At 49.6% G+C, this 16,092-nt stretch overlaps 1 protein-coding gene across 1 annotated transcript in view; it reads right to left on the reverse strand.

Moving 5' to 3' along the window:
• MICAL3 (microtubule associated monooxygenase, calponin and LIM domain containing 3) overlaps positions 1–16,092 on the reverse strand; it is a 219,548-nt gene that overhangs the window by 129,514 nt on the left and 73,942 nt on the right. Inside the window, 1 exon segment of the mRNA XM_033118574.1 lies at positions 634–975. Within this exon segment, the coding sequence (XP_032974465.1) occupies positions 634–897 (264 nt within the window). The 5' untranslated portion in view covers positions 898–975.

Genomic DNA, 16,092 nt, shown 5'->3' on the forward strand with positions numbered 1-16,092 from the left:
TCCTGGAAACACCGTTTCTACAGACTGGGAAGAAACCAAAGTAGTAATTTGGTTCATGAGGCCCTTGTTTAACAAAACAGGCCTTTGGGATATGGATGAAAAGAGGCCTGAGGCCTATGGCCAACTTGCCAAGGGGTCATATACTCTCTATACCTGAGCCGTGAGAGTATGGAATGAAGACTGTAAAGCGACAGGCCAAGCACCAAGCAGCCATGTTCAATGAGGAAACTCTGGTCCTTCAATGAGGGCCTGGCTGCTTCTCTAAGTAACCTGCATCCTCCTAAATGTGCGAGATTCTAAACAGAGCCTCGGCAAAACCAAAGAGTCACTACACCACTTGACTTCAGGGTTGTTCTAAAACAGCTGAAACCCCGAAGGTTCCGTACGTGAACACAGGGAATAAGAACCAGGTCAGGCACACAGGGCAGTCAAGTGAACGGAAGTGATGGGTCCACACACCGCCAGCAGGTTATCGGCTTCCTTTACTGCATCGTGGCTCCACTCGGCCTGCTTCTCACACAGTTACCTCTGCCCAATCCTTTTTTCTTGGCCTGCCTATGCTCAAAACCTTTTCTCTTCTGGTTAAATCCTTAGCTCAGTGACCCCGGGGCCTGAGGGCGGCCAAAGCCTTACCTTGGTATTTGTGCATGCTTTTCCCTTCTTGTAGTCTTTGTGGCTGCCCCGTTTGTCCAGCTTTGCCCAGAGGGCTTTGGCTTTCCAGTAGTTGAGCTTGGACTTGAGCTTGTGATAAAAGGAGCGATAGTCCTTGGGCTTCAGTTCCAGGTGGTCACAGAGCTCTTGGAAGGCCCTGAGGGTTCCCTTGCAGGTAGTGGCCTGCACAAACCGGTCAAAGAGGGCATGTGCTCGAGTCATCATCTCGTTCTTACTCTCCTCCATGCTCCCCCACTCTCAGCACCTCCCTGACAAAGGGGGCAGTGGGACAGCTGTTGGTCCACCTGACACTGTCACATTAATCTAACAAAAAGAAAGAAAACGGCACGGTTAGCAAATCCAAATTTATACCTATAAACGTTTTTTTTTTTAATTGGGGAAGGGGAACAGCACTTCATTGGGGAATAGCGTGTACTTCCAGGACTTTTCCAAGTCAAGTTGTTGTCCATTCAATCTTAAAATTGTGGAGGGTGCCGTTCAGCTTCAAGTTGTTGTCTTTCAGTCCTAGTTGTGGAGGGTGCAGCTCAGCTCCAGGTCCAGTTGCCATTTCTAGTTGCAGGGGGCACAGCCCACCATCCCTTGCAAGAGTCGAACCGGCAACCTTGTGGTTGAGAGGACGTGCTCCAACCAACTGAGCCATCCGGCAGCTCAGCTCAAGGTGCCGTGTTCAATCTTAGTTGCAGGGGGCAGAGCCCACCATCCCTTGAGGGAGTCAAGGAGGAGCACGGAGCTCCAAACACCTGAACCACTGGGCCGGCCCCCTATAAATATTTTTGAGGACACATAACTTTTTCAAAGTGGAGTCCCTAAGTGTTCCAGCCATTCATTCAACAAACGTATATTGCATACCTCTGGGCACTGCGACACTGCGGTGCCGACAGTGTTTGCTTTCCAGGATCTTGCAGTACAGTGGGTGAGACAGACTCATATAAACAGAATGTTAAATGGACTATGCCAAGCGTCATTAGTGAGAGAGGCACAGGGGTTTATGAACACAGAGGGAGAGCCCCTTAGAGGTGACAGCTGAGTCTTTCAGGATAAATAAGTGTTAGTAGGCAGGGAAGAAGCATAGGCCGTGAGAAAGGACGTAAAACAGGAAGGCTTGTGAGTGACTCTTACAGGTGAGTCAAGAATGACCCTCAGGTTTCCAGGGTAGGCCACTGAGTAAATGGTGACACCAGGCCCATGGATTAAAACAAAAGAACTCATTTATGAGGGTGGGGTGGTGAGTTCCCATGGGACCCATTACCCGTGCTGCCTTGGTCGAGGTCTGGGTATGAATCTGAAGCTTGGGGGAACAGCTCTGGGACTTGTGGACTTGTAAGGAGCTGGCAGAAAAAGACGAACTCTCTTGAGAAGATGATGAGGCACAGAGGAGGGAGGTATGAAAAGAAGCAAAGGGCGGTTCCACATCTGTCTAAAATGCACCATGTTCAGAAGTGTCTCAAGCAGCAGGGACTTAGGGCTGAAAAGCCTGCCACTGCGTATGTGGCACGATTTTATAGCCGTCCCACTTTGCCACAGACACATCTGACAACAATGCGACGTCTATACCTTCCACTTACAAAGAACACCCATACACCCACCCTCCTGCGTCTGCTGGGAAGAAGCTGAGATGGGAGATGGCTCCTTACATGCTCTTTTACCCACACGCTCCCCGGGTCTGCAGCACTTCCGTACCATGTTTTACTTTTATCATCACTACTTAGAATTATTATTGGGACGTAGGAAGTGAAGGTCCAAAGACCAAAACTAAGCGACAGGAAGAACAGAGAGGGAGGGCAGGGTGGTATGACGAGCAGTGACATTGCTCGGAGCCATGTATGCCAGATACTGGTGCTGTGACCGCGAAGAAGTCATTTGGTGTCAGTAGGCCTGGGTTTTCCCTCATGTGAGTCAAGGTTAGACTGGGCAAGCTCTATAACTCTCTCCCAATTCTCAAGTTCCGAGTCTCGTGCTGAGAAAGTCTTCATGATCCCAGAGCTCAAGCCACAATGGTCCATCACAGGCCGTCCCTAGCCTACACTAGTGTGACCAGCAGGACTGCCCTGAACTCTGGTCTAAGAGGAGTGATTTACTGTTGGAGATAGAGACAGATGGAGGAAGGGAGTTCAGGAGTTGAAGCACCCATTACCACTAAGTAAGAAGTACCCATTACTTAGTGAACCCACTCATGGGAGGAGCCACCAAACTGCATGTGCTGACGATACCCGTTCTTGAGGGACAGGCACCAAGTTCCAGACCGTGGGCATGGGGAGAGGCCCCTTCTGTCCTGAAGCTCTTACAGTGGGCAGGCCACCGAGCCACAGAATCCCCCAAATGACATTCTGCTTCTCTCCACACCTCACCGCGAGGGGGATGAGGGGATGTTACACAGTTAAACCAAATCAACTGGACGTGAGTCTTACGTTTCGTGAGAGAAAGTAGTAATTACCTGCAAGGAATTGCCATTCCCCCGTGTTTTCTGTCAACAGACACATATTCTTCACAGACTGGAGGCCAAGTGAAAGATAGTCATTCTTTACCCAAAACATACTGACGCGCTTCTCTCAAATGGGTCACTTACTCAGCTACCCCTCCTGGCTTTGGATATAAAAACTACACTACTTAAGAAACACAGCTTGTTCCAATATCCACGTGGCCAAGAGTCCGATGAGAAATGGAATTAACTGGAAATAATGTTCAGTTTCCCCTAAATAAAAGTTTTCCTAGGTAGCAGTAAGCAGCAAGTGAAATATTTTTAAGTTCCTAAAGAGAGCCAGCCCATTCTTTTTCTCACAAGCCAAGACTTATCTTAGAAATGGTAGTCAAAGATGGCTGTAGGGCAGAAAAAAGCAGATGTGTTTATGCAAAGGCGGAGAAAGGACTAGAAACACAGGTCCCGGAGAGCTTGCTCCGCCAGGGTCCTCAGTGGGGACACTGTGGCTTTAGCCACTGTCTGACAAACGGATAGCCGAGCAGTCTGTGAGCTGGACATGCATGCCTGCTGTGCGGGCAATGCTAAGGCCACCGGAGTCACAGCTTGTGCAAAGCTCTGAACACACCTGGTCTGATTTCTCTGCCCTGTGTGGAGAAGAAGATGATTTTTCTTTGTTCATAAACAGCAGCTATGTTCTACTCCTTGCCAGGATTTGGGGCACTCAGTACCATAATTTTCTTGCTAAAACCAACGCATTAAAGATCCTGAACATGTATTTCTAAAAGCATTTCCCATGTCATAACGTGTGCCTTGCGCCCACACCTCCAGAAAGGAATCTCAGGCTTTGGTCTTCCAGAAGAATCGTGCTGTGCTGGCTACCTTATCACCCATTTGGTGGCTGCGGCCCACTCTGTCTGAAATAAAGAGCTGCTAACCACCACAGGCAACTTCCAAGTCCAAGCCCACAGAACACCTCCACTAACAACTGGCCCTAACTCTCCGTCGACAGAAAACACTTTCAAATGAACAGAGTGCAGCCGCAGCTCCCACAGCTGCAGAGGGCCTGCTTCCAAGCGGCAGGCAAGCATTAAGTGCCCAGCTGAAGGGATTCTGACCTGCAGGTCACTAATGACAACAGATAAATCGAGGTAAGTTGGTTCCTGGAACAATGTGACAGGCACCCAAGGTAAGGCTACACAAGATTAATTCCCCGGGGCTGCCTCACTTTTCCTACTTTGCAAGCCAAATGACCGCAGCAGGAAGACACTGTGACAGGGCTCCAGGATGTTCGGTAGCTCTGCCAGCCTCCTCCAGTCTCTTTAGCAACAGGACTCAGCTGCATTCTGGTTCCCTGAGCAGCTGGGAGAATGCAGAAGGGCCCTTCCTGTTACTGTCCTCCCTCCCTTCTTTCCTGAAGGCCAAACCCAGATCACGCCTGTTTTGGGCCACCCCTGTGGAAGCTGCATCCCAGTATCCTAGGAAAAGCGACTTTCATAATCACAGGAACCTAGAGATCAGGAAACCTGGCCAGAAGGTGCCAGAAAAGCCCAGGTGGAAGGAAGGGATACGGGAAGTGAGGAGCCTATGGAGGGAAGAGGAAGAGGAGGTGATGCCAGGTTTCCTGGGCATCGGAGCAATTTCTGCCAGCTGACGACATCCCGCATGCTCTGTCCCGCGGCAGCTGACTGCTGACTCAAGACGCCTCACTCAGCCCTGGGTTGCGGAGGGCAGTGCTGGAGACTGCCTGTGAAGTACACGCAGGAGCTCAGTCCATGTTTCTATTGACAAGAGTACAGAGTCAGTCGTCACTGACTCATGGTTGGTTCCAAGAGCACTCAATGTCTATATCTTAGAGTAGGTAGGTAGTTATCTGAGGGGTAGCGAAGAATTATCTTTAAAAACAGAAAAAGGAAAGAGAAACAAAACAACAAAATAAGAACTATGCTTCCAGAGAATGAAAGCGGAGCTGAGCTGAGCTAACTGTCTCCCTGGCTCTGCACCGTTAATATACCAGCAAATCTGAATCTTACAAAGAAATCTACGAACGCTCCTTTCCCAGCCCAGCCAGCCGGACATGTGACTTGTCTGAACAGACTGCAGAAGCAGGCACATAGGAAGCATATTTTGGAATGTCACTGGGAGGAAACTTAGACGAAAATACTTCAGATTATAGCCTCCTTCGTGTTCTGCCTCAGAAACAAGGCCCGCTCAGGCCACTACCATCTGTGGACTGGAACAAGGGGGCCCTCGGCTGGGGGAGGGCTGACTGCATCCAAGCACCTGGGAGCGAGACGCCTCGTCACCTGGAGCTGCTGCACCAATGGCTTCTTCCAGGTCTCTCACAGCCCTCAGATCAAGTTCTCGGTACCTGGGAAACAAGCCCACAACAGTGAGGAAGGCAGTTTTCCTCATGGATTCCTGTTTCTGGCATATTCCATCCAGTTCTTTTCTGACTTTGCATGCTATGTAGCACCTAAGTGGCACTCCGCAGGACGCGGAGGAAGCAGGAAGCCAGCCCCAGCCTCAGCACCCGCCCCTTGCCATCTGGAGCCGCTCCTCCCGTGCACCTGCCGATCCACTGGGACTGGCTGCCTGCGAGCGACCAGATCTTTGTAGCTGTAACCCGACCTGCAGTGGAAATGCACTAGATTTCTGGGACGTTGATGAGGGGACAGTCCCCTCATGGGATTGTGTATGGGAGCCTGGCAGCTCCATCCTGGAAGGACCAGTCCTCGGGAGAAGCACTGGCCGTGGCCTGCGTGGCTGGGGAGGTGGAAGAGAATGGGACAGAAATTAGAGGAGATTTCTAATGTGCTGCCAAAAAGTGGTATCAACAATGACACAGTCAGCCTGGGCAGGGAGTGACATTCTAAGAAGAGCAATTAGCAAGACTGTAGTACATTTCGACTGTGAGGGGGTCTGAAAAGAGACTGCACCAGGTGGGCCATGGGCTCTTTTCCAAGTCTCCAGTTCTGAAAGACGTTGGTATGACCCTAACCCCTTTGTCGTCTCTTCTCTAACTTTTTGTTTTACTCTCTTTGCTAACAACCTGTTTCTTCAGGAAAAGCCAGTAAAGAACACCTACACAGTGGAGAAATGAGTGGTCGTCACCAAACACCAGGGAACACAATGGCTGGTGCCAGGTAAACCAGAGAAACAAGGACTCGAGAGGGACGAGGCCGAGGTCCAGTGTAACAGTTTCCTCATCTGTGAAATGAAGTCAGCCACTAAACCGCAGGGCTTGCAGAAATTGAGGTAATGAGTGTAAACTGCTTAGCAGTGCCAGGCACACAGCAAGACCCAATAAATGGTAGTATTGTTATTACCATCTAGTTCATAATCCCAGCAACAAAAGATTATGCGCAGGCTAAATAAATGGCAATTTATATAACAGAATGAGAGAATTCAGATAGTTTTGTTTTTTGAAAGAAAAGAAAAATGTTTCAAAAGTTTCCTTGTTCCATCATCACTCTTTACACTGTCCATTCCATCTGCTCTAGGTGGTGTGAGAATGGCATTGGGTGGGAGGGAGGGCTGAAGGGCTCAGATCTACGTCAGGCAGTTCCTGCCACACCCAGATGTATATAAGGACTTACGTTAATAACAGCAAAAGTAGCTAACATTCTGACCAGTGACTAGCTATCAGATTTATACTTTGTCTCCATTTAATCTTCACCACAATCCCGTAAAATAGAATCTATTATCTCCACTTGGATGCTGGGGAAACTGCCGCTTAAAGAAGTTTATAGGTCATGAAGCAAGAAAGCAGTGCAGCCCTGTTCGTATCCACAGCTGTCCATTTCAGAGCCCAAGGCCTCGGCCATTATGAAAGCCACCTAGAATACAGCGTGGGAAATAAAAGCTCACAGACAGCATGCTCCAGCCCCTCACTGCCTGCGAGCCAAAGCCTGCAGGTCTGCAGACAGATCACAGACAGGTCGTGTCTGCTAGGAGATAGCTGCCCAGTTATCAATGGATATGCAATTTCAGGTAAATTTAGCAGGGACACACAATACAGGATTCTTTTCCTTCTCACGATGTATCACTGCATCTGCTCCTTTGAAATGGAGCCCTTTCATAAATGGAAGTAAGGGCGGTCTGGTTTCACAGTAATTCTTCCCACTGGCTGCTGACAAGCTAAGCAAGTAAAACAGTACTGACTCGTAGTTATCAGTTCCCACTCCAGGGGGCCTAGCACCCCGCCATCAGCAACACCTGTGAAGAGGCCACCACAAAGCATTCTGAATTACCTAACGTTACTGCACTCACTTAGGGACTCAGGGCAGGACAGGAAGTGAGCCTCAGCCCACCCAATACGAAGAGCACAGAGCTGAGTTACAAAGTGACCAAAAGACCAACACTATCCCACCCACCCTTCTGCCCCACTAACCAGAGAGCACGGCCGTGACCCAGGCTCTCAGGCTGATGAGAAAGGCTCACTGGGGCTTCGGGAAAGCACAACCAAAAGCTGGGCTCCAGTCTACTTCACTCAGCACTCAGTACCCCCTCCCCGGCGCACAGTAGGTGCTCCATGAGGTTTGGCTGACTAATGGGCTACCAGGCCACCTACGTGTGCACACTTGGGAAGTAGTCTGGCTGGCAGCTGGGCAGGGCAACCTCCAGGGCCACTGCAGCACAGATGCTCAGAGAACACTGAAGCGCAGCAGTCCAAAGGAGTATCAATGCCCCATCAAGACAAATGCAGAGCTGCTGGGAAAATCAGGGTCCCATAAAGGCATTCGGGACAGCTTTTACCTCCCTCTCCCAGGGGCAGACCCTGTAGCTAAAGCTTCAGAATGCTTGCCCAGAACACACAAACAACTGGCAAGAGATCAACCTGGAACAGAATCTGGGGTTTCTCAGTTGTCTATTCAGCCTACTACCAACTGCGTGAATCACAACACACACAATAGTAAGGCTGGGCGGGGTCTGAAGGATCCCCTGGTGTGCAACCAGCCAGCCCTCATAGGCCATCCACAACACATGAACAACTCCAGGGACAGGCAACCTTCTACCTTGCGAAGTGGTCTTCCTGAGCTCTGGGCAGCCTGAAATGTTCATTTCCCAAGGACTCAATTTCTCCATAGAAGACCGAAAGCGTTCTGCCCATAGTTTTTTACCAGTGGCCCAAAGTTTCCCTCCTGGAGGTACCAGAATAAAGTTAGTTCCTCTTCTACATAACAGTCTCCCGGATGTATGCGACCTACACCTTCTGCTCAGCTGCTTCAGCCATGTCTACCTTGACATGGTTGTCAGCTTCTTCACCTTCTTAGCTTTCTGCCTCAAGCTCTGAACATAACGCCTGTACCCACCTCATCTACCCCCTCCTACAACAATGGACAGACAACTCCCACATGCCTACCTGAAGCTACCCTCCACCTGTGCAGCAGATCCCGGCCCCTCTCCCTTACTCAACTACACTGCCTCCTGCATCGGTCCCCTTCTCCTGTAGCAATCCTTCCCCCACAAACTGAACCGTTCTCATCAACAGAAAACCTCTCATCTGCCCTGTTCCCAGGTCTTCTGACTAGCTTACTCCACACTCCACTCCATGAGAGAACTGTCTGTGCTTGTGGTCATGGCTTTGTCTTCTCCCACTCACAACAATCTTCTGAACTTAACAACCATTAGGCTTCCTCCCCACCACTCCATGGAAATGTCTCCCAGGACATGCCTGATTTCCATACTGTCGAGTCCAACGGTCCATTCTCAACCTATACCCATATGCAGCACGAGTCACAGCTGACCACCCCTCTTCCTGGCCTCTAGGACACCTCTCCTGCTGCTCTAGCCACTTCCATGTCCTTTGCTGGTCCCTCACATATCCCCAACCTCTGTATGTTGACATGGCTATGGGATCACATAGTTTTTGGGTCTCTTCTCAATCTCCATCCATTCCCTAAACATCGATGGCTTTTCAACTTTTTAAATCATACACATTTATATAAATGTAATTTTTAAAAACTTTCACAGACAAAATTTACCCTTACTACTGAGATATTCTGATGTTTTCTGTTCTATTTCGTTTTTAAAAATTGCTGGTCTCCACTGTATTGATTTCATGACCAATTAATGAGACACAATGCACTCTGAAAAAAACCCTGTCCCTCATGATGTCCTCCCGTCCCCTGGCTTTAAATACCAATTTACAGTAGAGATAGTCAATGGCGCCCAAATAGTTGTTTTCCCTCTTCTCAACTTGAATACCCAGTTGCTTACCTGGAATTTGACAGGTGTCTCCAACTTCACATACACAGAACCAAGCCCCTGGTTCCGATTCCTACCCCAGCTTGCTTCTGTCTTAGTATCATGCGTCTCAGCAATGGCACCACCATCCACCCAGTTGCTCTACCAAATACCCTGGAATTATCCTGATTTCTGTTTCATCCCGTAGTTAATTCTTCAGCAGCTCTGCCTGTCCCATCCAAATACCCGTCACCATATCCTCCTCCACACCCGTCACAGTACCCATCATCACCATGACTGGATCACCGCAGGGGCCTCTGCCTGCGTCCACTGTCCACTCCCTCCACCCCAACCCCGCGTGTGTCCCACACAGCAGCCTGAGCATTCACTTAAATGCTGATCGAGTCAAGCCATGCCTCCACTCAACTGCTCCAATGGCTTCCCATCTCAGTGTTAAGTCCAGTGTCCTTCCAGTGGCCTACAAGGCTCCGAGTGACCGGCCTCTCTCAGCCTTTGCTCATGTCCTACCACCTTCTCCAATGCTCCTCAGGCTCTAGCCAGACCTGCCTCCTTCCTTTTCATCCAGCACGCCCAGCAGGTTGCCCACCCGGGTCTTTGCCCTTCCCAGCCTCTCTGCCTGATGCTCTCTACCCAGAGGGCTGCATGGCTTCTTCCTCACTGTCTTCAGGTCTTTGCTCAAATACCACCTTGCCAGAGGAACCTTTCCTGACAGACTACCTATCCCCTTTCTTCCCCTCACCTTGCTTTATTTTTCCTCAGGCTGTGTTGCCACATGACACAGTGTATGAGGTCTAACGATTAAGTTTGCAAACTTGTTGCAACGATGTTGCTAACCTTTTTTGATATCAGAGGGATTATTCATCATGAATTTCTACCCACTGGACAAACAGTTAACCAAGTTTACTATTTGGAAGTACTGAAAAAGCTGCATGAAAAAGTTAGACGACCTGAACTTTTCTCCAACAATTCATGGCTCTAGTATCACGACAATGCACCAGCTCACACAGCACTGTCTGTGAGGGAGTTTTCAGCCAGTAAACAAATAACTGTATTGGAACACCCCCCTGCTCACCTGATCTGGCGCCCAATGACCCAAAGATAAAGGAAATATTGAAAGGAAGACATTTTGATGACACTCGGGACATCAAGAGTAATATGACAACAGCTCTGATGGCCATTCCAGAAAAAGAGTTCCAAAATTGCTCTGAAGGGTGTAACAGCTGGATTCTCATACCTGCTTTCTGCATTCCATCTGTTACAACAACCCATATCATGTAGCCTCTAGAAAACTCCACTGCACAAGTCTGAGCATACACGAGTGGGAAACGCAAGTAATATTACTGTAGTATTATTGTAAAAGTAGTTTTGACCTCATGAGCCCCTCAAAAGGTCTCGGGGGCCCCTATAAGATCTGCACCCATACACACCCTGCATCTCTCACCCCCCTGCTTCTACCCCCTTGTTCATCCCGAGCCATACTGGCGTCTTTGCTGTTCCTTTTACACCCCAGACACACTCACTTCAGCCTTTGCACTTGATGCTCCTTTTGTCTGAAATACTCAAATATTCTCCCAGATCCACTGATGCAATCAGGAACATTACTGAGCATTTGTTATGTGCCAAGCACTTTTCTAGGCTCTAGTACAATGAACAGAGGAAAAAGCCTTTGCCTCCGAGGGCGTTAGACTTCTAATGGAGCTGATGTGCACATCACCTGCTCTCTTACCACCCGGGTGTGTGAATGTCACCTTCTCAGTGTGGCCTCCTTCCCTGACGCCACTGGAAACAGATGCCCCAGCCTGCTGAGCCTTTGCCCTGGTTTTCCCCAAAGCACTTACCACAACTTGACACGCTCCAAATGTTATTTCTTGCTTGTCTTCCTCTCTAGAATGTAATCTCTATTAAGGTAAGGATTTTTGCCATTTTGTTCACTGCTGTTGTTGAGCCATATCTAGGCCAGGAGCAGAAACTGTATCTTAAAAGCCATCTTGTCCTGATCCTGTCCTGCTTTATCTCCTAGGGGCCTGTGACCGGCGGGGAGAGGTGGTCTGGACAGCGACCTGGGGCTGGGGTGTGGAGCTCGAGGGCTCAGTCCTGCCCTGAAACCCTTTGTCATGGAAGGGGGAACAGCCTTGTTTACCCCCTCCTATAAACCTCCACACCCCTCTTTGCTCCAGAGGTTAGGATCTTTTCCCTCTGCTCTAGCCTGACCTCCCGCAGCTCAAACAGCCAAATAACCTCTAATAGGCCAACCTTGGTCTCCGAGACCCATTCCTCTGGCCGTGCCTGACAGCTGTATCGTCGCATCTACAACAGTTCCTGGTTCATAGCAGGTACAGTAGCTGTCTCTTGAATGAATGAATGAATGAACAGGTAAATGAACTTTCCAGCTTGCCCAGAAGACTAGGGACTCAGGCAGAATTCTATTAAGATGTGAGACAGAACTCATGTCAAAGGGAAATGGATTGAGTGCCTCCAGGCAAGTGCCACGAGGTTGGGAGAAGGAACGCAGACACAGAGATGCAGGAATCTTACAAGGGGAATCCAGATGGTTTCTGCCCTCTGGTCCTTGGAGACCTGCTTCTTCTCAAGACCATGCCTGCTCTGGCCCCCCCTTACATGCCCTGCCCACAGGCCCCTGCATCCGGCTCAGGCCCTCTTCCTGCTAGCAGGAGAGGAGAGCAGGACAGGAGCCAAGACCTGGAGGCAGCTTTGTTTTCAACAGCCAAATAGTTTCAGAGTAACTGTCCCCTATAAAAAGAAACTGGTTTCTGGAAAAGAAGAATGGTATCAGTGTCATGAAATGCTACACGACAGCCCCCAGCCCACTTCCCCTGAGATAAGTAAAGGACCCATAATATTTCTAAATCCAAGTTTTGTGTGTGTTTTTAAAATCTGCGTCAGAAAACCACGAAGCTGTCATAAGCCCAGGGTGTCTGAAAGGGCAGCACTTTTTATCCAAGGCAGGATGCCAATGGGGAGCCAAAGGGTTATTGTGCATTTCACTCTTCCCCAGTTTCTGATAAGGTTGCCTGGAGATTAGGAAGAGGGAGGGAGGCAAACAGAGACAGATCACTGGACACTTGGAACACCAGTGTCAGAAGTGGAACAGGGATGAGACAAAAACAACTTTTCTGAACTGCTGGAGGAAAAAAAGTTAGTAGTGCAGACTGACGCGGCTACACGACACAAACACCTCAGCCTCAGGACTGCCCCGCAATTCTTCTACAGAAGCGGCACTGGTTCCCGGAAACCTGGCTGTGTTCTCAGACCCCCTATTCGAGTCCCACCTCCTCCACTCTCAGCACCCTCACCTCTCACACCGTCCAGAAGAGACAGGATGCCTCGCACATACTACCCTGACCTCCACCGCCTGTGAGAAGGGCCCCCCAGTACAAGGCTGCACAGCCCATCCCCTTTGTGCTTCCCTGAAACAGGCTCTATCGCCTTGCATACATTCCCCCCCATTTTAACCATTTCTAAGTGTCCAGTTCAGTAGCACTAAGTACATTCACCTGTTGTGCAGCCAGCACCACCATCCCATCCATCATCCATTTTAAATTTCCTCACTACAGCTTACTTCCCCCTTAGCCTACGATCTTTAATCTTTAATATCTCTCCCCTCTTCCCTCTCTCTCTCTCCCCACTCTACACCCCCCAACCTGTGCGCCTTTCCTGAAAGAGCAGTGTACTCGTGCTGTCATCATTTTATGACCTTTTATTGACTGCTTTCTTGTCCGTCTTTCATTCCCTCTCCAGTGTGGCTTCTGTCTCCATCACTCTACTGAGGTCGACAATGGCTTTCTAATTGTGAAAGGCTCAGATACTTTTCAGTCCTTCTCTTACTGGTTCCCTCTCTGCAACTCTTCCTAGAAACCCTCCCTCCCTTGGCTCTGACTCCTGCTTCTCCACCGCTGTCCTCACTGTTGCTCAGTTCTGAGACAGCTGCAATTAATTCATCTGCCTCTCTCTTTCATACAATTGGACAACCCCTAAAGTTTTATCTTTTCTGATCTTGCTCCTGAGATCCAAATGCTACTAAACATCTTCATCTAGACATCCCACAGGTACCTTAAACGGAGCAGTCCAAACCACAACACTTCTGTTCTCTTCCCCAAATCCACACCCCCTCAGATAGTCAAATGCCACCACCATGCACCCACCAAATGGAAATTTGGGGTCATCTCACATTCTCTGTCTTCACTCCTCAATCCAACCCACCAAAAGCAAAGTCCTTTGGATTCTAAGTCTGCAGGACCTCTGTTTATTGAGTGCATCTTCCTACCATTCCCTTGGTGGAAGCACCCATGATTTCTAGTGTGTATATTCAATAGGCCCCTAATCTTAATTCATACCCAGCCCATCCTCCACAGGTGCCAGTGTTTTTATGATTCCGTTACAACCCTCCACTGTCTTTAGGAAATAATCCAAGTCCTTGGCAAGGTTCAAAAGGCCCATCAAGATCCAGCACCAGCCTTATTTCCCCCACCTCCAAACACAAACCATTTTCTTTGGTGATACGTGTAGTTCTGGGGACGTACCAGGGTCTTAGGAGACTCCTCAGCTCTGTTCAAGCAGCAGTGCTTTGTCTGCTGCATCCTTCCTCTCTGTGCGCTTGAGACTCCTACTCAACGCACCGAGGACTCCCCACGCCTGGCGAAGCCGATCCCTCCTGCCCCTGTGCTTCTTCTCACCTTGCTACACACCGCCCTCTCAACACATCCACCGGGCTCTGGAATGATGGCCCTGTCTGTGTACCCGTCAGCTCATGGGGCGCTAGTCAGCAGGAAGAGGAATTCATTTTGATTCCTGCACTTAGGACACATGTTAGTGGAAAAGCAGGTGCCAGGAAAGAAGGAAAAGATAAATGAAAGGCTTACTTGGGCCACAATGTCTAATATCACAGAAGTACAGAAAAGGACAAAAGGCGTTTGTGTGATTATTAGTTCATTATTAACTTGTTACTGATTTAGGGGGTGAGAGAAGAACACGGAAGTAGCCAAACCTGAGTTCCCAAAGCCATCTCTGGATAGCTCCTGATTCTGAAAAGGGTTAGTGTTTTTAATTCACATTCCAAGATGATATTTTCACTTTTTCAGAAACTAGAGGATCCCTAAGTCACTGGTATTATATGATTTCGAGGCTCCCAAGCGTTAGATAATCTAAAGGGAAAAGGATTCACCAGATATCCGACAGGGTTCATGGAGATGGAAATGGGGCAGGAAGGAGGAGATCTAGCCAAAGACAAGTATGCACTCTTCTGAGAAGACTGGATGCAAAACAGGAATGGTAAGAAGCCGTTTCAGGAAGCTGGCAGCTCACACAGGAAAAAGGCCTTAATTCCCCACCTCCCCCCATACCACACACCCCTTCACCTGCCCATCCCTCTACCTCTCCCCCACCCTCCACCTCCCCACACACACCTCCCCACCTCCCCCCACGCACCGCCCCACCCTGCCCTGCACCCTCCCCTCCACCTCCCCCCATGGACTCCAACTCCCCCTCATGTACCCCCCCACCCCTGCCCTGCACCAAGCAAACTGACTGCATCTGCCTTGGCTCCGGGCCACTAAAGGGAGTAGGGCTAGTTGGATACAAGGCCCTGACTGTTTTTCCAACTATTTTCATGGAGAAAACCTCAGTTGTGTCCAAAACAGAAAGAAACCGTGAGGGCTAATCTTAAACCAGCTCTACAGAACATGCTTTCCCTTCCAAATTAGCTTAAAAGGGTGTGTGACTTGGGCGTCATTGTCCCAGCCAAACAGAAGCTTTCCCTGGGTCAGATGAGCCTCCAGGTCCCCTCTCACTCCACTCTGATTCAGGCAGAGCCCTGGCATTGGGGATCACTCCAGCAGCTATCCCTAAGCCCTTCACATGGGAGAGTCCATCTGGTTAGACACAAAACATTCAGAGAAATGAAATAACAATCTTTCTTTTTTATGCTTAAGGACTATTGCAAAGCCCTGGCACGCTCTTGAAAGTGTACAGCCCACAACTTCTCCCACTTATGCCACCCACTTGCCCTAGGGGGACCTCCCACCCTGTCCAAGGGGGTGCTGAAGTACAGCCAAAACTTTAGTTTCTTTTCTCCTAAGACCATCTGCCAAAATTAACTGCCATGAGACATTTGGAATCTAAAATTCCAACTACTCTGGACTCAAAGCCAATAGCCTACCGAAGTTTTTCTACAGATGATTAATTCATCCTTTCTCAATGCAGCACCATGAGTTAGGTGGTACAGCCCCAAACGGCCAAAGAGCAACACTCCACCGCACCCTAGTCCTGCAAGCCCACGCCGGATGGCCCAGAGGCCCTCGGCGACGTCCAGGCATCCCTCTCTGGTCCAGCAGCAGCAGAATTCTCAGCTTACTAACTGTTCCAAGCCCACCACCTGGTTTTCTAAACCCTTGCCTAACTGATGTCAGCAGAGAACGCCTGCTCACTGATCTGCTGGCCAGGCACACAGAAGGCAAACGCTCGGGCTTGCTCTGGAGGCTGAAATCTACAATGTGAGTGAGCCCAGGCTCCCTAGGGGGGCGACAGTGTTACCTGCTGCTCAACCTCTCAGCAGCTGTGGCTGAGCAGCTGTGCCTCCAGGGAAGCCAGTCTTCTGAGGAAGGCAAGCAGAGGACACCACTGCCCTCTCACAACCTGGAGGACTTCCGTGCTGTCGCCCAGACTCAGGCCCACCCAACACCAAGCATGACTAAACCGATCTGAGCGCATCCCACCGTCTCAGGCTCCCCTTCTGAGTACAGGCTGAGCGTGCCTCACCTCAAGACAGGGAGACGTGA

The sequence above is a fragment of the Rhinolophus ferrumequinum genome, chromosome 10 (genome assembly GCF_004115265.2).
Source record: "Rhinolophus ferrumequinum isolate MPI-CBG mRhiFer1 chromosome 10, mRhiFer1_v1.p, whole genome shotgun sequence".
NCBI classification, from domain to species: Eukaryota; Metazoa; Chordata; class Mammalia; order Chiroptera; family Rhinolophidae; genus Rhinolophus; species Rhinolophus ferrumequinum.